Source organism: Pseudorca crassidens, chromosome 6, assembly GCF_039906515.1.
Source record: "Pseudorca crassidens isolate mPseCra1 chromosome 6, mPseCra1.hap1, whole genome shotgun sequence".
NCBI classification, from domain to species: Eukaryota; Metazoa; Chordata; class Mammalia; order Artiodactyla; family Delphinidae; genus Pseudorca; species Pseudorca crassidens.
In genome coordinates, this window is record NC_090301.1 from 9,522,466 (window position 1) to 9,545,568 (window position 23,103).

The window sequence follows — 23,103 nt, forward strand, 5'->3', positions numbered from 1 at the left end:
CAAACCCGTGTCCCCTGCATTGGCAGGAGGATTCTTTTTTTTTTTTTTGGTTTTTTGGCCTCGAGGCATGTGGGATCTTAGCTCCCTGACCAGGGATCGAACCCGCGCCCCCTGCATTGGAAGGCAGAGGCTTAACCACTGGACCGCCAGGGAAGTCCCCTGGCAGGAGGATTCTTAACCACTGCACCACTAGGGAAGCCCAGATCTCCTAACCCTGTTTAATAATAGTATTCTTTGCTTTTTAAAGTGAAAGGAACAGTATCATGCTATTCTCTTGTGTCCATACTGTTTAGCGTCCAAGCAAGATGGCATTGAGATGGTGTTTGAAGTAGTAAAACTTGTTGGATGAATTCTGAAATAGATTGGTCTTTTTATTTAGTTCTTGAATGGGATACAATTGTTCTTTAGACCAGTACAACCAGGAGAGCCCTTTCAAAATGTATGTCCAATTTCTGCATCCACAGAATCAGAATCTCTGAGGGCAGAGGTCAGGCATTCATTTTTTGACAAAGCTTCTCAGGTGATTGTGATGCTCACCCTTAATTAAGAACACTGTTTTCTTTGTAGCAAAATTCACTTTTTTTTTTTTTTTTTTTGCGGTACGCGGGCCCCTCACTATTGTGGCCTCTCCCGTCACGGAGCACAGGCTCCAGACGCGCAGGCTCAGCGGCCGTGGCTCACAGGCCCAGCCGCTCCGCGGCATGTGGGATCTTCCCGGACCGGAGCACGAACCTGTGTCCCCTGCATCGGCAGGCGGACTCTCAACCACTGCACCACCAGGGAAGCCCCAAAATTCACTTTTGAAACGATATTGCTAGAAGTTTAAAACTCATGTTGACCCGTAGGTTTTATGGCAGTTTCTGCCAACATAATTTTATCACAAGTATTTTTTTATTCTGAATAAATGTTTATAGTAATAATAATAGTTGGTGTGTACTGAGCCCTTGCAATGTGATAGGCACTGTGTTAAGTGGTTTGTATGGATCTTCTCATTTAATGCTCACAGCTACTCTATAGGATAAGTTCTTTATCCCCATTCGATAGAGTGAAGCACAGAGGACTTTATGTACGAGGTCATACATTTTGTTGGTATTGGAGTTAAGATTTGAACTCAGTGAGAGGCCATTTAACTCCAGAGCCCAGCATTTGTAATCCAGTGACCTACCTTACCGCTTTCAAAGGATAAGTAACAAAAATGACTCCTTTTGTTTCAGACTTCAGACCCCCAGTCCTCTTTCTCAAAGTTAGTCAGTACCATCTGCAGGGGATACGTTTCAAGCTCCCCAGTGATGCCTGAAACCGTGGATAATACCAAATCCTGTATATACTATGTTTTTTCATATACTAATTGGTGGGGAGCGTATATAGTAGATACATTGGGCAGAGGGATGATTCACATCCTGAGCGGGACAGAGGGATGGCATGAGATTTCACCAGCTACAAGGAATGTTGTACAATTTAAAACTTACAAATTATTTATTTTTGGAATTTTCAATTTAGTATTTTTGTACCAGGATTGATCAGGTAGGTAACTGAAACCATCGAAAGCGAAACTGGTGATAAGGCGCGTGGGGGGCGGGTTGTTAACAGTGTCTGTTGTATGAATTTATTGCCACCAATTTTTTTTTTTTTTTTTTTGCGGTACGTGGGCCTCTCACTGTTGTGGCCTCTCCCGTTGCGGAGCACAGGCTCCGGACGTGCAGGCTCAGCGGCCATGGCTCAGGGGCCTAGCTGCTCCGCGGCATGTGGGATCTTCCTGGACCGGGGCACGAACCCGCGTCCCCTGCATCGGCAGGCGGACTCTCAACCACTGCGCCACCAGGGAAGCCCTTGCCACCAATTTTTAACGAGCAAATACTATATAAAGATACGTATGCAAACCTTTTAAATATATATGTACACATAGATGGGGATTATACCGTTTTTCCCCAAGCATATCTTGGAGAGATCTTTCTGTCCATCAGTACATGTAAACTGAACCTTCCTCTTTCTCTTTTAATGTTTATATAGTATTTCCTCTTTTTTTCTTTTTAAAATTGAGAGTAATTATATTAGTAATTTGAACTTTCTGACTGAAGTTTATTTGGTATATTAATTGGTGATGTGGGCAAGTGTGACAGAAAGAAACAGTCCTTTTCTACTGAATTGGGTCAACATGTAACTCAAAAGAAAACCCAGTTTCCTGTTACATTGCATGGAATCTCTTAAAATCCAATAATAGATTTAGTTATGGTTAATTTACATTCTTTTTGGCACAAGTTTCTGTAATGTCATATGATCGTTCCTTCTGTTCCCTCCCCAATCAATAGAAGTAATTAAAGAACTCTACCTGGAATTTGACTGGAGGCTTAAGAAAAATTGTGTCAGATTTGATTTATAAAAATCGTAATTCTTTCTTTCTGTGGTAGTAATATTGACCTGTTTTGTCAGTTAAACTCCTTTTCTTTGAGTGTCAGCATTTTTTCCTGTATAACAATTTCTTACAGAAAGATAAAAAGTTCAAATTAATTAATAACTGTGTTTTGAACTAAATTGTTAAGCTTATGAATGATGTTCACCATTTCTTGTTGCTAACATCTCCATGAGGTAGATAATATACTTTACAGAAGAGGTAGACAAAATCTAGAGGTCAAGTTTCTTGTCCAGAGTCACAGCCAGCACAGCTGATGTTGAAATCCAGGAGATCTAGGACCATTTCTCAATTTACTGTCCTTGAGCTGCTTTTTCCTTGTTTCTCCATTAAGATATTATAGTTTTACCATTTCCTTTGTATTCATTATTTCATTTGTTCACAGCAGTGCTGTGAAGTAAGCATGGTATATGTTGCTTGTTGCTTTTATTCTGTGCCTGAGGAATCTGAGGCTAGAGGTTATGGTTTGTACAAAGGCAGACTCCTTTAGTTAGTTACCCGTTCTATCACAGGACTTGAGCCAAGGTGTTCTGACTTTAGGTGCAATGCCCTTTACCATGTAGTACTAGATGTGGAAACAGATTTCTACTTGTGCTCTGTTTTTTTGAATTGGGGATTTCTTGAGCGTTCCATGAGAAATCTAAGTTAATTCTGTGTGCGGGATTCTGGACCTCATGCCTTGAATTTGATATATTCCTGACACTTTATAACACATTAATCAGCCAGACTTCACAGTTTAATAAGACACTGCAGCATTGGTGAAGGCTGTACGATCAAATTGTTTGCATAACATTTCCCCTTCATCTTTGGTGCCCCTCATTTGTTTCTGGTGTTGTACTATGTATAGTTGACATTTTATTTTTTCTCCTTTTTTTCCCCCTTTTAGTGAATGGTAGTGTCTAGAAAGGGTATGTCCCTTCAAGAGAGAGGTGCCAATGTCCAACCGGCCTAATAACAATCCAGGGGGGTCACTGCGACGTTCACAGAGGAACACTGCCGGGGCCCAACCACAAGACGACTCGATAGGAGGAAGGTATGTATTTAATGGTAATTAAATGATAATTTAAATGGTAATTTCAACCCTTTGTGATCCCTTCCTTTATGTATGTTGTGACTTGGTTTATTTACCTTATTGAAAGGAAGCTTCTTTGTTTTAAGATCTTGAGTTTTGATAGCTAGCTTTTTGAGTTTTTTCCCGTCTTACTTTTTGACAACACATGGACACTGACAGGCTGGCAAGTCTGTCTGACTTGTGTTAGCGCATCGATTCTCAGCGTGTGGTGTTGAGCTGATCTTTTTAGTTGGAGTCGTTGTATAGGAGGTAGTGTGAACAATCGATACATTCTCTTGAATGCAAGATTTCGTGTCTGATTTAGCTAAGAACTGTCATTTTATGCATAAAATACTCAGAATTACTTGAGCCTAATTTTTAGTCCATGGACTAATCATGGTTAGATTATAATAGATTATGGCTAAACTCTAATAAGATTACCTGATGCAACATTTTGAGATATTACCATGTATATTGTCTACTAAATTATAAAAAAAATTGTAAATGTCAAATGTAAAGAAGATATTGCAATACTTCTTGTTCATGTCAGGTGATTTAATTGGTTAAACGTTTGGACTTTGGACTAGGACAGCTTCGTGTGCAATTTCTGCCTCTGCCTTTAAATAGCTATGTGTCCTTTGTTATATCTTTCAGGAAACCTCAATTTTTTAGTCCACACAGTGGGGGTATCTGTTTCATAGGGTTACTAGTTAACTTCAGTATTGTTAACATGTTAAACTGAGAGCAGTGCTTAGTACAGAGTTCTGTTGTAGATTTTTTTGCTTTTTTACATTTAGATTGTTCTTTGGGAGCAGCCACACTTAACTTTATTTATGCTGTTGATTAGAAAAATCACTCCCCATTATAAAAATGTTACATATTTTACAGAATTTGGAAAATATAGAAAAGTATGAAGAAAAGCATCACAGTTTCACAGTCCACTTGTAGTCACTGTTAACACTGGCCTATTCCTCCTTAGTTGCTCTTTTTTTTTAAGGCATGTATGTGTGTATACATGTGCACGCATGTGCACCTAAGTTACGCACACCTTTCGAACAATTACAGTTTTGTACATATTAATCCTCAGGTTATATTTAGACCCTTGCATATGATTGACAAACATTTTGCACTGTCACACAGTATATTACTTCTAAATCCACAGTGACGTTTCAGCACCATTATCTTTTCTACACGTCAGTGATAATGTTGTAAAATTATTTAAATGTTTTATTATATTATGTATTTAACAATATGAGTGGAAAACAAATGGACATTTATACTAGTATAATACTAGTTATAAACTAGTATAATACTAGTTAATACTAGTTATTAAAATGCATTGGCTTAAAAGTTGTAATCAGGATGGAACTCAGTCAGATTTGTAGAATGGCAGATGTTTCCCTGAAGTTCATGTGCTTTAAGACAATCTATGATATGCTCAGTTGTGAAGGAAAATAATAAAATTTCAAAGCGTGTTTCGAATGGAGAAACACGCCAAAGAATATAAAGCAAGGTATAATTAGAGTTTTTATAGCTTTAATCTCTCCTCCCTTTCAGTAATGTGGCCCCATTTCAGCTCTCATGATTTCAACTTTTACATGTCTTTAAAAAACATTTCCCCACAAAAATAGTACACAAAAGAGGGCCTATTCACTTTTTTAAAACCTAGTATCATATGTGTTGTTTCCTGTGTCTTTAAAAATTGTTTAAAAACAGGACTTTTAAAGTCTTCATGTTCAATTGTGTGTAGTTAATACCATAATTTAGTAATAACTTTGAATATATAGATTTTCCCTATTTTTATGTGGATAAGTATAATTATGATCAGGGCATAGAAATTTAGAACTTTAGCCAAAAAGTCTTATCAGTTTGGCTAAGAATGCAAATTAGAAGATATTTGCACATCTGAATTTCATTTTGCCATTTTAGACAGCTTGATTCTTTTGTTTGTGATACAGTCTCAGAGCTGGAAGGGACCTTTTCATCAAACCCCAGACTGATTTTTGAAGCCCCAGTAGAGTGTGCTATGCTAACAATTATCTAACCTCTGAGAAACCTCTCCAGTCATTTTGGGGAGTGAGTGGATTGGGGTTAATTGGGAGAGAGCAATTACAACTGTATTTTTATTCTTTTAATCTAACTTCTGTTGCTTAGCTTTCCTATAAGTAAAGCGCTGTTATTGTGGCTTTTGTTTCCAAAAAATAGTGGCTTTGGTCTTGTGAATGTATTCATAGTGATACAGTGATTCAAATAGTGGTAATAAATAACAGCACCTACTACGACAGCACTGGTGGAGTATTTTTAGTTAAGCCATTTTTTATACATATTCTTTCAATTTGAGACTCACAGAAACTCTGTGTGCTAAGTACGTAGCCCCTGTTTTCTAAATGTGGTAGCTTGCTCAGCTTTACGTGGCTGGTATGTAGAGTCAGGACTTGATTCCTGACCTCTTGACTTGCAAGTCGGTGATTCCTTTCATTGTGCCAAACTGTTTTTACTGCACAAACCACTTGATCCAAATGATGAAGAAGGACTTAGAGGAGGGTATTGAAGAGTATTGAAGAGTATTAACTCATTCAGTTTAGAATTTAAGGAGCAGTTTTTCCCTCCTAGAATTTTTTAATTCATTCATTTTGCTTCACTCTGTTTCCTCCCGAACTTGCGTTAAGTTGTCTTCTATGTGTAGCTTCCTTCCTGTGACCACTCCTGCCCTTTTCCTAAATCAAGCTCACTTACTTTTTTTTTTTAAAGAAGAAAAGTTTTAGTTCACCCTTAAGATAAAAGAAAGTTGGATATTTGGGATATATTTATTTTCTCTTTATTATTCCCTCTATTCTTTTTCACCTATCCTTCATCTCTGTCCATAATTGAGCTAGATTATCTTCCTCCTCTTCTATTGTTTTTCTCTTTTCCTTTCTTCCATAATTTTTTGGGCTATCGTTGCTTTGTTCCTCTCTTTTCTGTTCTCCTTTTCTTCTTTAGGAAATCACTCACCTCCACTGCTTGTCTGTGGGCTCGCTCTCAGGGATACTACCTAGTCTTTCCCACTTCTAGCACAGGTATTTGTAGGCCCTCCCTCCCTCTTTGCCATGCAGTAGCATTTTCATTGTATCATGTGCTTTTTCTTGTTTTTCTCAAATGTCAGCGGTGGGATTGAATTCAATATTATAGCAACTTTGGTTGACACTACTGTAGTGGAGGTTTCTTCTACATTGTTTTTGTTATAAAAACACAGCATGTTGAGAAAAGAAAATTGGGATGCTTCAGGAAAATAAAAGAATTAAGATAAATTCAATCCATCCACCGAAAGATAATGATGGTTAGTATTTCTACTCCATGATTTTCCTTGATATGAAAGCCCATAATATAAATAAGGGCCTCTAGTCCCATTCTCCCCCCCACCCCAGTTTTTTTCTGTGAAATGTGTTACTGCTGTGCCTATCACATTTGAGTATTATTCTGATTTTATCAAGTCAAATTCCTGAAATGGGTTCATAGGACCTAAGGATATGAATATTTTGAAGACTTTTAACAGAATGCTAAATTGTGTTTCAGAAAGATTGAACCACTTTATCTTTTTTCCTTTTTTGATTAAACCAATTTATACTCCTACTAATACTTTGTGAGAATGCCTATTTCGCCAAATCATAGTACAGCACACCATTTTTTTTTTTTTTTTTTTTTTTTGCGGTACACGGGCCTCTCACTGTTGTAGCCTCTCCTGTTGCGGAGCACAGGCTCCGGACGCGCAGGCTCAGCGGCCGTGGCTCACGGGCCCAGCTGCTCCGCGACATGTGGGATCTTCCCGGACTGGGGCACGAACCCGTGTCCCCTGCATCGGCAGGTGGACTCTCAACCACTGCGCCACCAGGGAAGCCCCAGCACACCATTTTTAATCAGAGTTTGTGGAAAAAAGGGTTCCTTTGGTTAAAGTTACCATTTCTTTGGTTACTTTAGAGTTGAAGATCTTCCCCACATATTGGCCATTTTAATTTATTTTATGAGTTGTCTATTAGTGTCCTTTGTTTTAATTTTGGAGATACTTGCTCTTTTATTAGAACGCTTTATGGGAAGGGTATCAACCTACTGACATGGGCAAGTATATTTTGCTTGTTCTGGTTTGTTTTAATTTACAGTAGATTTTAAATTTAGATAGTCAAGTCTATCAGCTCTTTGTTTCTTTTCTTCCTTTTTTACATTTTATTGTAATCTGTCAATGTTTTTTTAATGGTGTGAGGAAATGCTTGAATCCAATCCACCCCACCTTCTCACCCCCAGTACAAAATTTGTCTGCAAAGTTTTGATAATTATTTATTACTGAGTAATAAAATTTTATGAAATCTAAAGGTTGTAGCTTGCTGTTAACATTGTCAAAGCAGGGATTTTTTAAGCCAGCATTAATTATACAGGAAGAAATAGATTTGTATTTTGCTTAAAAAACTATTTCAAAGGGATGGGATACAGAAAAACACAGAAAGAAAATAGATATCATCCCGAGATTGTCTGTGTTAATATTTTGATTTTTATCTGTCTTTATCTGTTATTTTTTGGGAGGGGGGAGAATCTGAGTTCCCTGACCAGTGATTGAACCCGTGCCCCCTGCAGGGAAGTCCCTATCTGTCTTTAAAATACAATTTAGCATGTAGCTGATTACACTGTAAATACTTTTGGATCCTACTTTTTTCACTCAGTATCCTAACAAACATCTTCTCTTATCATTATGATTCTTTTGGTAATTGTTTACAGATGGTCACATGATTTGCTGAATCAGTGTGTGATTCAGCAAATGTGCAACATTTTCCACTATTAATTTTCATTTTTTGGATAGTTAGATGGTTGCAGTGGGAAAAGTTTTCGCTTATGCTTAAATGTTTGCAATTTTGGCATCTCTTAAGAGATATGTTCCCAGAAGTGAAATTGCTTGGTCAAAGCGAGTTTTTTATGGTCAACTTATTTCACATAAATTTTTTTCTCCAATTTACTTATCACCGTCAGGAAGAAGAGTGCTTTTTCTCATCATTCTATTTGTGTTATCTCCATTTTGCATTTTCTTGCTAATTTGATCTGGAAAAATTGCATTGATTTCATTTTATTGGTGTTTCTATAGTAATGAGATGTTAAACATTAGAAAAATAGGTTTAAGGAGTGAGATCTGAGTGAGAATACTTCTTGATGTAAATGTACTAATAAGTTTTCATATGTTGTTAATCTTCCTTTGAACCACGATACAGGAGAACTGAACTTCTAATTTGTTCAGCTGAGATTAGCCCCTCTTCTTTTTTTTTTTTTTTTTTTTTTTGTGGTACGCGGGCCTCTCACTGTTGTGGCCTCTCCCGTTGCGGAGCACCCGCTCCAGACGCGCAGGCTCAGCGGCCATGGCTCACGGGCCCAGCCGCTCCATGGCATGTGGGATCTTCCCGGACCGGGGCATGAACCCGTCTCCCCTGCATCGGCAGGTGGACTCTCAACCACTGCGCCACCAGGGAAGCCCTAGCCCCTCTTCTTGTGTAATGATTTCCCTCAGTTCTTCACCCATGTATTTTGAGTGGTAGTTAATTTTTTCCACCGTGATCTTACTCTGCTCCTGGCTCCCCATTGCCTTTTGCCAAAACTGGGAGAATCTGCAGTCTTCATTTATTCTGAGCTCAGTGATGGGACTGAGGTGGTCATATGATCCACGCAGGAAAAAACTGAAAGCTTTTCCCTTTCTGGTAGCATAGGGAAGATGTGAATCTGAAGTTGCCAACTGCATGTTTCCTGCCTTATGGAAGATGATGGACAGTCAGAGAAAAGCAAATATATTAGAGATTATGTGTGATCAAAGTTCTGACTAGTTTCAATTCCTTAGTTCTTCAGAGCTGTATTGACTCTTTTCTCTAGACATGCTTATTTAACTATTTGGATTCTGGAGGTATGTGTGCCTTATTTTAATAAAGCCTCTGTTTTTGGCTTTAGAGCTAAAGAGTCCTGCCTTGATGTACTTGCAGTACAAACTCAGTATAAGATTGTATTCATGGGGCTTCCCTGGTGGCGCAGTGGTTGAGAGTCCGCCTGCCGATGCAGGGGACACGGGTTCGTGCCCCGGTCTGGGAAGATCCCACATGCTGCGGAGCGGCTGGGCCCGTGAGCCATGGCTGCTGAGCCTGCGCGTCCGGAGCCTGTGCTCCGCAACGGGAGAGGCCACAACAGTGAGAGGCCAGCGTACCGCAAAAAAAAAAAAAAAAGATTTTATTCATCCATTTGTAGAACACCATGGTAGTAAGCACCATGCTAGACGGTAATTATAAAAATTAGAGTAGAATAGCCTTTGTCACAAGCAGTTTCCAATTCAGTAGGGGAAATGGGCATGTAGGTGGTTATTAAAGTCAAGTGAGAAACATTTCTAGTGATGACCTCATTGATGGGGCTTTGAAGGCTGAAGAAGCAGTTGTAAAATGGTACGCGTCAGCCATATTTGTCTCTACTTGAGACGTGGAATCATTAGTTACGTCCAGAGTGGATTTGATTTCTCATTTTTCTGTGTCTCTTGTTACCTTGCTCACAAGTAGTAGGTGTTCAGCAAATACTAGTGTTGAAATCAGGAGCTTCACTTCCTTGGCATTTTTAGGCACAGATATGTGACTTTCTTTTACTGAAATTGTCGTGAAAAGGTCATTGACTGGAGTGAAGGCCAGTTGAAATAGGGCCTGGTTTAAATGGGCTATGCAACAAGGTGCCTGGATTGTGCTACAGTAACAAACAGCTCCTCAATATTAGTATAGCAATCTAACCACTAGGAAACTTGTCCATCCTGCGTTACCTGCAGGCTGTGCTCTGTGTCCGCACATTCAGGTGTTCAGGTATCACTGCTGTGGCGGCAAGAGAATATGCTGACTTGCTCTCTGGCTGTCCAAGGCTTCCCTCAGAAGTGATCCATTTCCACTCACGTTCCTTGACCAGAGCAACTTACACGGCTGCACATAACTTCCAGGTGGTTTGGCAGGTATCATCCTACTGTGTGTCTGGAAAGAAGAGAAATGGAATATTTGCAAACAGCACCTGGTAGCTATCGCAGGCTGTTTAACACCATTTTAAAATTTTTATTCTTGCTCCCATGTCTGCAACAAACCGTTTATTTCCCTAAATTCCACTTAGGGCAACATGGCCATGCAGTTGTGTGTTGTTCTCTTCATTCTCCTACTTAATTAACCAGTATGGGTGCCTTTTAATTTTCATCTTTAAAATTTATTTATTTATTTATTTTTGGCTGCATTGGGTCTTAATTGCTGCATGCGGGCTTTCTTTAGTTGTGGCGAGCGAGGCTACTCTTAGTTGCGGTGCGCGGGTTTCTCATTGCGGTGACTTCTCTTGTGGAGCATGGGCTCTAGAGCACAGGCTCAGTAGTTGTGGCACGTGGGCTTAGTTGCTCCACGGCATGTGGGATCTTCCCGGACCAGGGATCGAACCTGTGTCCCCTGCATTGGCAGGCGGATTCTTAACCACTGCGCCACCAGGGAAGCCCTGCCTTTTTAAATATTCCTTTTTTGGTGTTCCTTCTGTCTCTTTTTTTATCCTGACCTTTGCTCAGTCAGATGGAAGCGCAAGCTTCCTCATCTTTGGGAGGAGGAGAATGAATGTTAAGGGGAGACAGTGTGATGTGACAATGACTTCATTGTTTCTTAGGACTAAATTGAAACCACTTTAAAAACCAATTTATACTAGAGTTGGCCCAGTAACTTGTCACTTGCTCCTTTCAGTAATGGCAAATCTTACTGCATAATTATGCACTTTGAGTTTCACCCAAAGAACCACATGTGCACATGCTTTTCCACTTTTTGGGCTGCTTTGATAATGCTCAGAAGGCTGGTCTGTCCCATCAGGCCTTGTGCTGGGAGGCAAGATTGACAGTGTTACGTTCAACAGTGGCATGGTTGTCTTGGTCTAAAGAGGAACAGAGGCTACTTTTTTCTAGGTAGAAGTTATGTGCTTTGGATTCTTAATAGTATCCATGTTAAATTATTTCTTGGACCAACAAAGTAATATTTTATATATTGTATAATTTTCTCTGCATTATATATTTCTTGCTTTAATCATCAAATGTGAAATTTTGTCCAAAAGTCACTTCATAAGCTTATTGGAAACCTATAAGGCATCAGCTGCCATAGATTATTTCATATCTTAACTGACGATTTGCTCTGATTCTCCTGTCCCTCAGTATTGAAGGAGTCTGATGTTCCATACCACTTTTTCCAAATGCTTTCTCAGTCTCAGAATGCTTTCCTGGAGTATCAGTGTGACTAAAAAAATAAATACATGCAAATGCTTCTTCAGTAATTGTACAGGAAGTTTCAGTATCATATATGGAAGGCTATTGCTTTTGAAGCAGGAGGGAAAACGTGATTTTTTTTCTTCTATTTTTCTCATATAGCATCTCCAAAGCCTTAAGCCATTTATTTTGACATATACAGTCAGGAACAGAAATACCAGCCTGGGTAGGGAAAATTTAATAACTAGATACTGGCTTTTTACTTTCACCACTAAGCCCCTAGATGTAACAGTGGTGTTTCAAATTTAGGGATTTGGAATACCTGGGCTCAGTCTCACCTTTCCTGCCCAAGGCCTGGGTGATTTTGGGCAAGCCTCCATTCTTACATCTTTAAAATGGAAATATACCTGCCTCTGGTGTCATTTGAGGATTAAGCTAGATAATGTCTTTAAAGAATCAGTATAAAGCTTATCACATAATCACACCTTTAAAATTATTTATTCTGTGTTTTTGGGTTTCTTTGGGTTTTTTTAAAAATTTTTTACTCTTTTTTTTGGCTGCGTTGGGTCTTTGTTGCTGCGCATGGGCTTTCTCTAGTTGTGGCGATCAGGGGCTACTCTTTGTTGTGGTGTGTGGGCTTCTCATTGCAGTGGCTTCTCTTGTTGCGGAGCATGGGCTCTAGGCACGTGGGCTTCAGTGCTTGCAGCACATGGGCTCAGTAGTTGTGGCATGCAGGCCCTAGAGCGTGCGGGCTTCAGTAGTTGCGGCGTGTGGGCTCAGTAGTTGTGGCACGTGGGCTCAGTAGTTGCAGCACGTGGGCTCAGTAGTTGCGGCACGTGGGCTCCAGGGCTCACGGGCTTCAGTAGTTGTGGCACACAGGCTTAGTTGCTTCACAGCCTGTGGGATCTTCCCGGATCAGGGATTGAACCCGTGTCCCCTGCATTTACAGGCGGATTCTTAACCACTGCGCCACCAGGGAAGTCCTCTGTGGTCATCTTAATACATTTTTATCCAGGTATTTATAAAAGCCAGTGCAGTTCATGAGATAGTATCGTATCACTAATCTATCACTAATCACTAATTTACTTTTATTATCTCAGTGTTTATATCCCTCACCCAACTAATTTATTTGTGAAAGGTGGGGGCAAAAGTAAATTGAGCTGTGAGATTCCCTTTGGGTGTGTGGGCATCTTTTCCCATGGTTTTTGTTTGTTTATTTAAATATGAATTTTATTTATTTAAAAAAATACAGCAGGTTCTTATTAGTTGTCTATTTTATACATATTAGTATATATATGGTTTTTGATTTTCAGTCCCTCTGCCTTTTTTTCTTTGCATAATAACTTAAAGTTATTGTAGTTTATTCACCCATTCTCAGTATACCCAGATTGTTGAACATATAAAATTTTGGCTTTGCATGTTTCCAACCCTGTTGTTAGTCTCTTATTCCAAGCTATGATTAAGAACAAAATCTTTCCAAAAGGAATTTAAGCCCTAGCCTGTCCTTCCAACCTTGTTTCCTAATGTGTCTCTGTGCTCAGGGAAATTCATATCATTTGCCAGGTGCCAGGTGGGTTTTAAAATTTGCTGCCTCTCTGCCCTTGTCTATGCTGCTTTCAGCGGAACGCTCTTTTTCCTCAGCTTTTCATTCTTCAGGGTGTGGTTTAAATGCCATGGGGTCTATAAAACCTGTATTTTCCCGCTAAGAGTAATTTCTCCCTTTGTTGTGAACTTTATAGCACTTGGTAGATCTCTTTGTTTTATGAATTCTATCCTCTTTGAGGACGGGACACAGTGTAGTGTGTTGTCAGTATTTATGTGCCCTGTCGTGACTTGCATATACTTGAGTTGGGAAACCAAGTAAGTGCAAGTATGAATTGAGTAGCTTGGCACAGTAGTTCTCAACTCTATTCGATCCAGTGCTCCCAGTCTATAATGTGTATCATATAATGTAAACATCTTTATTTTGATGCTACTTTAGTATCTTGAATTAAGTATATAAAAAACCTCCCTCCACAGTTTAGAAACATGAATATAATAATGTACAAGCATTTTACAAAGGTGAAAATAAACAAGTAAAAGGAAAACAGTTGATAACAAAATAACATTATTTCAGTAGGTAAATGCGGGTACTTCACAGAAGATGACACTATATTCAGATGCTTGCATCTGTATTTGAATTTATTGAATGTGACAGCTGCAACAACAGACTTAAATGCTGTAAGCAGCATTTTCATTATAAACTTTTCCAAAATGATGCATGACTCTTGGTCAAGCTGCAAAAAACAGATACAGTCTTTTGTGGATTCCCATGCATTCCTGCAGAATTTAAGTATATAGAGAACCATGCAAAACAAATCTAAACTGAGAAATTATAAACCTGTTTTCCCCTATGTCATGGCCAGATTTTAAGTTTTTTCATAAGGTCTTCATATATTATCAAGGCTATTCGAAATATATGGGTGATGAGACAGTTTTTCACTGTGTCTCATGGTTCTGTGTATTGCATGACATCTTCTACCTCTAGTCCTTACCTGCTAAAAATGCCAACAGCACCACTGTTCCCCAACATACTGTTTCAAGATACTCCCCAGAGGAGGAACCACTACTGTTGTTTTTTTTTTTAAACCACTGCTTTTTAAGATAAATAAGGAGTTCTAAATTACAGAATTATTTGGGCTAGCATTTCTCCATAACTGAACATAGGAACATTGGTCAGACTTACTCAGCTTCTGTCTTGTGACTGAAATAGAAACTAGTATATTTTACAGAGACCATTAGTTTTTTTTTAAAAGTGGTTTAAGTGAACTTTCCACTTTGATTATTGAAAATCAGGGGCTTATTTATAATATGCATTTTATAGCGTTACAAGCAAAGCATTTAATTTTTGGAACACAAAGCTATAATGTTATAATTCTGTATGTAAAATATAAGAGCATAAAAATGTCTGTATACACATGCACAAACAAATTTGGAGATATAATTAAGTACCAAATTATTTATATTTGGTAATATGTACATATATTTGAGTTGTATGTCTGGCATAGATACTAATTTCAAAAAAATCCAGGAACTGTAATACAAGGAATTAACTAGCTCCTTGTAACTAGCCACCTTCCTCATTTTGTCTAAGATTAGAATAAGAATACTTTTTGCTACAAGGTTTTGGCCTCTTTTAGATGTCCTCTGGACTAGAGATGGTTTCTAATCTTTAAGACTACCAAGTCTGATCTTTAAAACTACCAAATTAAGTATCTAGAAGGGACAGTCACTACAATTTGAGTATCTAGAAGGGACAGTCACTACAATTTGCCTAGAAGTCAGCAAGAGGCGTGTTTGAGACTTGCTTTCAAGTTAATGTTGAAAACCCATAACCCATAGTTGATTATAGTATGCTCTGTTTGCAACCTGGGTTTCTTTAACATGAGTTGGCACACAGGTACTTGGTAAATAGGAAAATGATGTTAGTATGATGTGGAAGTAGTGTCAGGTCATAGGCAGTTTTTCCTATAGTGTTAATATATGAACTGATAATCTATGAAGTCTTATGAAAGACCTGGAAATAGTGCAGAAATGGGTTAAAGAAATCATTTAGTGCAAGAAATAGCTAGTTCAAGTGGCTTCCAGAACCACCACACTTTCCACTGGTAACCCTCCCAGGAAGCTCAAAACCATTTACTCCTGTATTTATAAAGAAAGAAAATGACAAAAAGGGAAGTCTCACCCAGAATTGTATTTTTAATTTTGTCAAAGCTGGTCCTGAAAGAAAACGTCTTGAAAAATTTACACTTAAAGGAGAAAGTACAAAAATAAAACTCTAATGAGTGGACCAACTGGGATTATTGGTGCAAATGTTAGTGAAGGTTTAATCTTTTATTAAAATTGATGACGTTTTTGTTAGGACTCACACTGCAAAATAACATAGGTTTGAGTGCTCTGTTTCCAATCTCATTTTCACCATTAGTCAAGTTATTTTTAGTGGGTGATTTTGCAGAGCATGAGATTTTTTTTTTTCCAGCAACATCCATAGGTTGATGTCGAAGCTCCTGAATATACTTGTGCCCCCGCTCCATCCACCCACCCAACGATCTTGGGCTGTAATTCACTAAATTGGCTCCTTCTGGTGCTACTTAAGAGTTTGTCGTGAATTTTATTGTCTTGTTCTTGCAAATTTGATTTACAGTGGATATAACTTTTACGGGTCTTAAAGAGATTATGTTTTTTAATAAAAATTAATGTTAAACAATAAGGTTTGATAAATGAGGGAGTTGGTAAAATGAGCTAAAAGGCATCAAGACTCGTTCAGTGCTGAATGCTGTTATATTCTAATTGGCTGTTCTAATTGGGCATTATTATTTTATGGAGATTTCCTTACAGTATCTAAGCATTAATAATTTATAAATGGGCATGATAAAATAGAGTCCCACTTTGGGAGGGCCCATAGTTACTTATGGTGACCATCTGGTTGCTTACTCCTCTTGTGGTAAGTCAGGGGTTGGAAAACCCATGGGTCAAATCCAGCCTACTGCCTGCTTTTGTAAATAAAAATTTGGTTGGAACATAGCCATGCCCATTTGTTTATGTGTTGTTTATACCTGCTTTTGTGACACATAGTACCTCCCACAGAGCTGGAAGTATTTTACTACCCTCTACAGAAAGTGTATCAATATTAAGATCATGCTAAACAATAGTCAGAAGGACATAAATGGTCAGTGTTTCATAATATTTAAAACAATTTTTTGACAAGGCCTCAGAATATCACACTTAAAAATAATTTTAGGAAAGGTAGAATTAGGTAAGTATGGGATTTAAGCCAGTTTTGTGAGCCTCACTTTCTCAGATGATTGGATACTGTTTTCTTTCTGTTCTTTTCCCTCCCCTCCCCCTTTCATACATATTGAGACTTTACCTGCTAAATTCTTAAGTTCCTTGAAAGTGTTAGTAAGGACATGAAAAATGCAGGAGTGGGTTTGGGTGGCTATAAAGTTAGATGTATTTTAAAACCAGAGGACAATTTATTTGGGTCGAGAAGAGGAGGAGTGCTGCCTCTGCAGTGGGATCAGCATTAGGTTAGTGTTGGCCAATTTCTGTCAACAACGAGACTTACTTAGGAATATGTTATGGTGGTTTTTTTGTTGTTTTTCTGTTTTTATTTTTAGAGGGTTGACATTTAACTACTTAACTACTTGAACGTTATCACAAAGTTGTCTAGCTTTGAATGGATAAGGTTTTCTTTTAATATGATTTTTAAATTTTCAAGGAATACAGCAACGAATATTTTAAATTTTATTATGAAGTGAAGTAGAAATTGATTCAATTAAAAGATTAATCTATGGCAAACTTTACAAAAATAAGAATGTCGAGAACCTGAATGATGTAATTTATAAATATTATTCCGTGGATGTTAAATTGTATACCTGAAAACAACATTTTACCTCCCTTTTTAAAAAATAACTATGAAATGATTTGCAAATTTACTCAATCTTATTCCTTATTTTTTTAAAAAAAGTAGAACTCTCATATCTCTTACTAGAAATATAACAAAAACAAAAGCAAGTCCTAGAAACTAAATCTCTCAAACAAGAAACTCATGGGATAAAGCAAAATTTCGGTCTGCCAATGTAAGAATATCTAGGAAAAATAAAAACTAAATCACAGTATATAAAACTCTTATAAGGTTCAGCTTGGATACACCCAGAGAAAATATAACGTATACCATGGGGGGAAAAAATCATTACTAAAGCAAAGACTATGACACACAAAAGACTATATAGGTTACTAGAGTTTTTTATAGTTGATCTAGTTAAATCTTTAGAAAGTACTATTCTTTTATGGATTAAAACCTTAAAAATGAAAATGATAGTACAGACCCAAGAAATATTTACTTTCATTGAGAAGCTAATGCCATGTCTTTTTTCAAGAATCCAGTGTTGAGTTCTTCTGCAATAATGAAAGAAAACAATAAAGATACTGAGACCAGAAACCTTAGATCATCTTTTTGAAGAGATGGTAGAACACGTATGATATGTTAAGAACTGTACGGCATCCTTATATGTTCAGTTAGAGTTATCGTGTAAGGCGTTCAGTGACTCATTTCTGAATTCCTTTGAGATCATTTTCAGACTGAAGGCCTTTAAAAGTTTTTTTTTTAACAAAGTAAACAGCTTTGGCATTAATGGAACTTTATTATTCTCATTAGAATATGCTCTTTTATGTTATTTACATGAAGGATGGATGTTGCCTGTTAATTACATAAATTGCATCTGTTCCGTTAATATCTCACCTCTGGAACACCAACTTTTCTGGGTATATATTCATGCGTGCTCCCTTTTGCTTGTGTAAATCTCATGTGACCTTTGCCAGAGGTTAAACATCTAACAACTGAAAACAGTTTCTTCATGTCCCTCAAACTTGCTCTTAAAACAATGCTGGCATAAGGATTTGATTTATTATAAGTATAACCCAACCATGTATCAACGGTGCAATTGTTTTGAATGTGTTTGGAATATTTTGTGGTAAATTCTTTACCTTTTTATCTAGGACTTGGTTTTTTGGTGTACTTCAGCTGGTTATAAAAAAAATCTTAACTCTTGGGTATTGAGGGGGTTGGTTCTAAAAGGTAATTTCTTTGGCCAGATTATTTGATAGAATAATAATTTAATCATAGAAATATTTGGGGAAAGGGTAGAGTCAATAATGAAGAATTGGGAAACTTTTTTTTTTTTTTAATGAAAAAAGATTTCAGTTTCAGTGTTGTATTTGCATCTCATTTTCCTGATAGATTTCTGTTTTGGTTTTCTGCTGACAGGTCACATTTAGGGCAGGCAAAACATAAGGGATATAGCCCTCCTGAGAGTAGAAAATCTAATTCTAAGGCACCCAAAGTGCAGTCTAATACTACTTCTGAACTGTCAAGGGGACACCTTTCTAAAAGGTAAATCTTCACATTGCTTATACATTTTTCAAGGCAGAATTATTTGCGTTTGAATCATTGCATAATATTAAAACGTACCAGGTTATGCCAAAATGTTACGATACATGTTTTCATTATTATCCGGGTATAACTTTTAGGATTAATAGTGAATCACCTCTGCAGTGATGTCAGCGCAGCATACCCCAGATAGTGCTTTATTCTCCTTGATTAGAGAGCTGCGAGTTTCTCCTTTTGCCTAACAAACCATTATACGCATCTGAAATGCCATTTTAAATCCAGTTTTTCTTAGTTTTTTTATTGTCAGAGCCACAGGTCAGTGATGTCTTAAGATCTAATTGATAGGAGTCTTTGGAAAGGAATGTGACTGTAAATATTTGATACTACAATATAAAACTTTCTAACCTTCATTTTGAAAGTGTGTATGTTAATGCTTATTTATTTTAAGCTTTGACAAAGAAGTTGTGTTTGTAAATAGAGTATCGGTATTGTAGTTTCAACTGGTTCTGAACTACTAAGTAAGCATTCTTTTTCTTGTAATCCTAATTCTTGTTTTATGATTAGGGGAGTTAGTGTCAGTAATCATTGGGCTAAAGAATTAGCCTGATCTTCTCATATTTTACCATCCAAAGTGTCACTCCCCACCCCCACCCCTTTTTTTCCCCTCATTTTTGAACCGTTTGCGAGCCTATGTTTATTAGTTACTGGACTTACCAGGAAATTTTTTTCACTTAAAAAAAAATCTTATTTCCACAGATTTGAGAAGTTAATAAATAAGTATTATATGACAGGTTTAACGATGGCAGGCTGATATTAACTCTTGTTTTATCTAACCTCTTAGAAGCTGCAGTTCATCATCTGCTGTCATAGTCCCACAACCAGAGGATCCAGACAGAGCCAATACTTCAGAAAGGCAGAAAACGGGGCAGGTGCCTAAGAAAGACAGTTCTCGAGGAGTGAAACGCAGTGCTAGTCCAGACTACAACAGGACCAGTTCTCCTAACTCTGCAAAGAAACCCAGAGCACTTCAGCATACTGAATCTCCCTCAGAAACAAGTAAGCCACACAATAAGTCAAAGAAGAGACATTTAGACCAGGAGCAACAACTGAAATCTGCACAGTCTCCATCAACAAGCAAGGCTCATACCAGGAAGAGTGGGGCCACTGCTAGTTCACGGAGTCAGAAAAGAAAGAGGACAGAGAGTTCTTGTATAAAGAGTGGTTCTGTGTCGGAAGCAGCTGGTGCCGAAGAGAGATCTGCAAAACCTACCAAGCTGGCTTCAAAATCGGCCGCCTCAGCCAAAGCTGGGTGTAGCACCATCACCGATTCTTCTTCTGCTGCCTCTACTTCCTCCTCATCTTCTGCTGTAGCCTCGGCCTCCTCTACTGTTCCACCAGGTGCCAGGGTGAAACAAGGGAAAGACCAGAATAAGGCCAGACGTTCCCGTTCAGCATCCAGTCCCAGTCCAAGAAGAAGTAGCAGGGAAAAGGAACAGAGTAAAACTGGTGGCTCTTCAAAATTTGATTGGGCTGCTCGTTTCAGCCCTAAAGTTAGCCTTCCTAAAACAAAACTGTCTCTTCCAGGGTCTTCTAAGTCAGAGACATCAAAACCTGGACCTTCTGGATTACAGGCCAAATTAGCAAGTAAGTTTACTCGAAAGATTTTTTTTTTTTTAATTAAACAAAATTTCTCTGGGTTTGTCAGGAGGGATCAGGTTTTCAAGGTAGTCAGTCTGAGGCAGTTTTAGATTTATTACTATACCTGTATCTGTACACAAAGTGTATAATAATTGATACACCATGTTTAGTTTTATGGAGATAGATAAGGAATGCACCCGCCTTATTACTAAATTGTCATGTTTTAGTATCTTTCTTTATCTTTGCAGCATTTGCTACTTCTTTTCTTTTTTTTTTTGCGGTACGCGGGCCTCTCACCGTTACGGCCTTTCCCATTGCGGAGCACAGGCTCCGGACACGCAGGCTCAGCGGCCATGGCTCACGGGGCCAGCCGCTCCGCGGTATGTGGGATCTTCCCAGACCGGGGCACGAACCCGCGTCCCCCTGCATCAGCAGGCGGACTCTCAACCACTGCGCCACGAGGAAAGCCCGCCACTTATTTTCTAATGTCAGAGTAGGACAGCAAGTTGGTTTTTCTCCTATAACCAGAAACAAAACTGTTCTAGTTATGAGTTGGTCATGACCACAGTTGGAGATCAAATGCTCTTTTTTTTTTTTTTTTTTTTTAAACATCTTTATTGGAGCATAATTGCTTTACAATGGTATGTTAGTTTCAGCTTCACAACAAAATGAATCAGTTATATATATACATATGTTCCCATATCTCTTCCCGCTTGCGTCCCCTCCCTCCCACCCTCCCTATCCCACCCCTCCAGGCGGTCACAAAGCACCGAGCTGATCTCCCTGTGCTATGCGGCTGCTTCCCACTAGCTATCTACCTTACGTTTGGTAGTGTATACATGTCCATGCCTCTTTATTGCTTTGTCACCGTTTACCCTTCCCCCTCCCCATAGCCTCAAGTCCATTCTCTAGTAAGTCTGTGTCTTTATTCCTGTTTCACCCCTAGGTTTTTCATGACATTTTTTTTTTTCTTAAATTCCATATATATGTGTTAGCATACGGGTCTCTTGTAGACAGCAAATATATGGGTCTTGTTTTTGTATCCATTCAGCCAATCTGTGTCTTTTGGTGGGAGCATTTAGTCCATTTACATTTAAGGTAATTATCGATATGTGTGTTCCCATTCCCATTTTCTTAATTGTTTTGGGTTTGTTATTGTAGGTCTTTTCCTTCTTTTGTGTTTCTTGCCTAGAGAAGTTCCTTTAGCAGTTGTTGTAGAGCTGGTTTGGTGGTGCTGAACTCTCTCAGCTTTTGCTTGTCTCTAAAGGTTTTAATTTCTCCATCAAATCTGAATGAGATCCTTGCTGGGTAGAGTAATCTTGGTTGCAGGTTTTTCTCCTTCAACACTTTCAATATGTCCTGCCACTCCCTTCTGGCTTGCAGAGTTTCTGCTGAAAGATCAGCTGTTAACCTTATGGGGATTCCCTTGTGTGTTATTTGTTGTTTTTCCCTTGCTGCTTTTAATATGTTTTCTTTGTATTTAATTTTTGACAGTTTGATTAATATGTGTCTTGGCGTATTTCTCCTTGGATTTATCCTGTATGGGACTCTCTGTGCTTCCTGGACTTGATTAACTATTTCCTTTCCCATATTAGGGAAGTTTTCAACTATAATCTCTTCAAATATTTTCTCAGTCCCTTTCTTTTTCTCTTCTTCTTCTGGAACCCCTATAATTCGAATGTTGGTACGTTTAATGTTGTCCCAGAGGTCTCTGAGACTGTCCTCAGTTCTTTTCATTCTTTTTTCTTTATTCTGCTCTGCAGTAGTTATTTCCACTATTTTATCTTCCAGGTCACTTATCCGTTCTTCTGCCTCAGTTATTCTGCTATTGATCCCATCTAGAGTACTTTTAATTTCATTTATTGTGTTGTTCATCGTTGCTTGTTTCATCTTTAGTTCTTCTAGGTCCTTGTTAACTGATTCTTGCATTTTGTCCATTCTATTGTCCATTCTATCTCCAAGATTTCGGATCAACCTTACTATCATTATTTTGAATTCTTTTTCAGGTAGACTGCCTATTTCCTCTTCATTTGTTAGGTCTGATGGGTTTTTATCTTGCTCCTTCATCTGCGGTGTGTTTTTCTGTCTTTTCATTTTGCTTATCTTACTGTGTTTGGGGTCTCCTTTTTTGCAGGCTGAAGGTTCGTAGTTCCTGTTGTTTTTTGTGTCTGTCCCCAGTGGCTAAGGTTGGTTCAGTGGGTTGTGTAGGCTTCCTGGTGGAGGGTACTAGTGCCTGTGTTCTGGTGGATGAGGCTAGATCTTGTCTTTCTGGTGGGCAGGTCCACGTCTGGTGGTGTGTTTTGGGGTGTCTGTAGACTTATTATGATTTTGGGCAGCCTCTCTGCTAATGGGTGGGGTTGTGTTCCTGTCTTGCTAGTTGTTTGGCATAGGATGTCCAGCACTGTAGCTTGCTGGTCGTTGAGTGAAGCTGGGTGCTGGCGTTGAGATGGAGATCTCTCAGAAATTTTTGCTGTTTGATATTATGTGCAGCTGGGAGGTCTCTTGTGGATCAGTGTCCTGAAGTTGGCTCTCCCACCTCAGAGGCACAGCACTGACTCCTGGCTGCAGCACCAAGAGCCTTTCATCCACACGGCTCCTTAATTTGGGATGATTGGTTGTCTATTCAGGTATTCCACAGATGCAGGGTATATCAAGTTGATTGTGGAGCTTTAATCCGCTGCTTCTGATGCTGCTGGGAGAGATTTCCCTTTCTCTTCTTTGTTCTCCCAAATGCTCTTTTTTGGTATTGTACATTCTTTTTGTTTTTTAAATAAATTTATTTTTTATTTATTTATTTAGGGCTGCTTTGGGTCTCTTCATTGCTGCGC

At 38.5% G+C, this 23,103-nt stretch overlaps 1 protein-coding gene across 21 annotated transcripts in view; it reads left to right on the forward strand.

Moving 5' to 3' along the window:
• TRIP12 (thyroid hormone receptor interactor 12) overlaps positions 1 to 23,103 on the forward strand; it is a 149,834-nt gene that overhangs the window by 38,921 nt on the left and 87,810 nt on the right. For 14 of the 21 annotated variants that reach the window (XM_067740292.1, XM_067740291.1, XM_067740295.1 and 11 more), the window contains exons 2-4: positions 3,297 to 3,443; positions 18,515 to 18,640; positions 19,479 to 20,281. In XM_067740292.1, the coding sequence (XP_067596393.1) occupies positions 3,346 to 3,443; positions 18,515 to 18,640; positions 19,479 to 20,281 (1,027 nt within the window). In that variant the 5' untranslated portion in view covers positions 3,297 to 3,345. The remainder of the gene's footprint in view (positions 1 to 3,296; positions 3,444 to 18,514; positions 18,641 to 19,478; positions 20,282 to 23,103) is intronic. The other 7 variants (XM_067740305.1, XM_067740306.1, XM_067740307.1 and 4 more) reach the window with 2 other exon arrangements.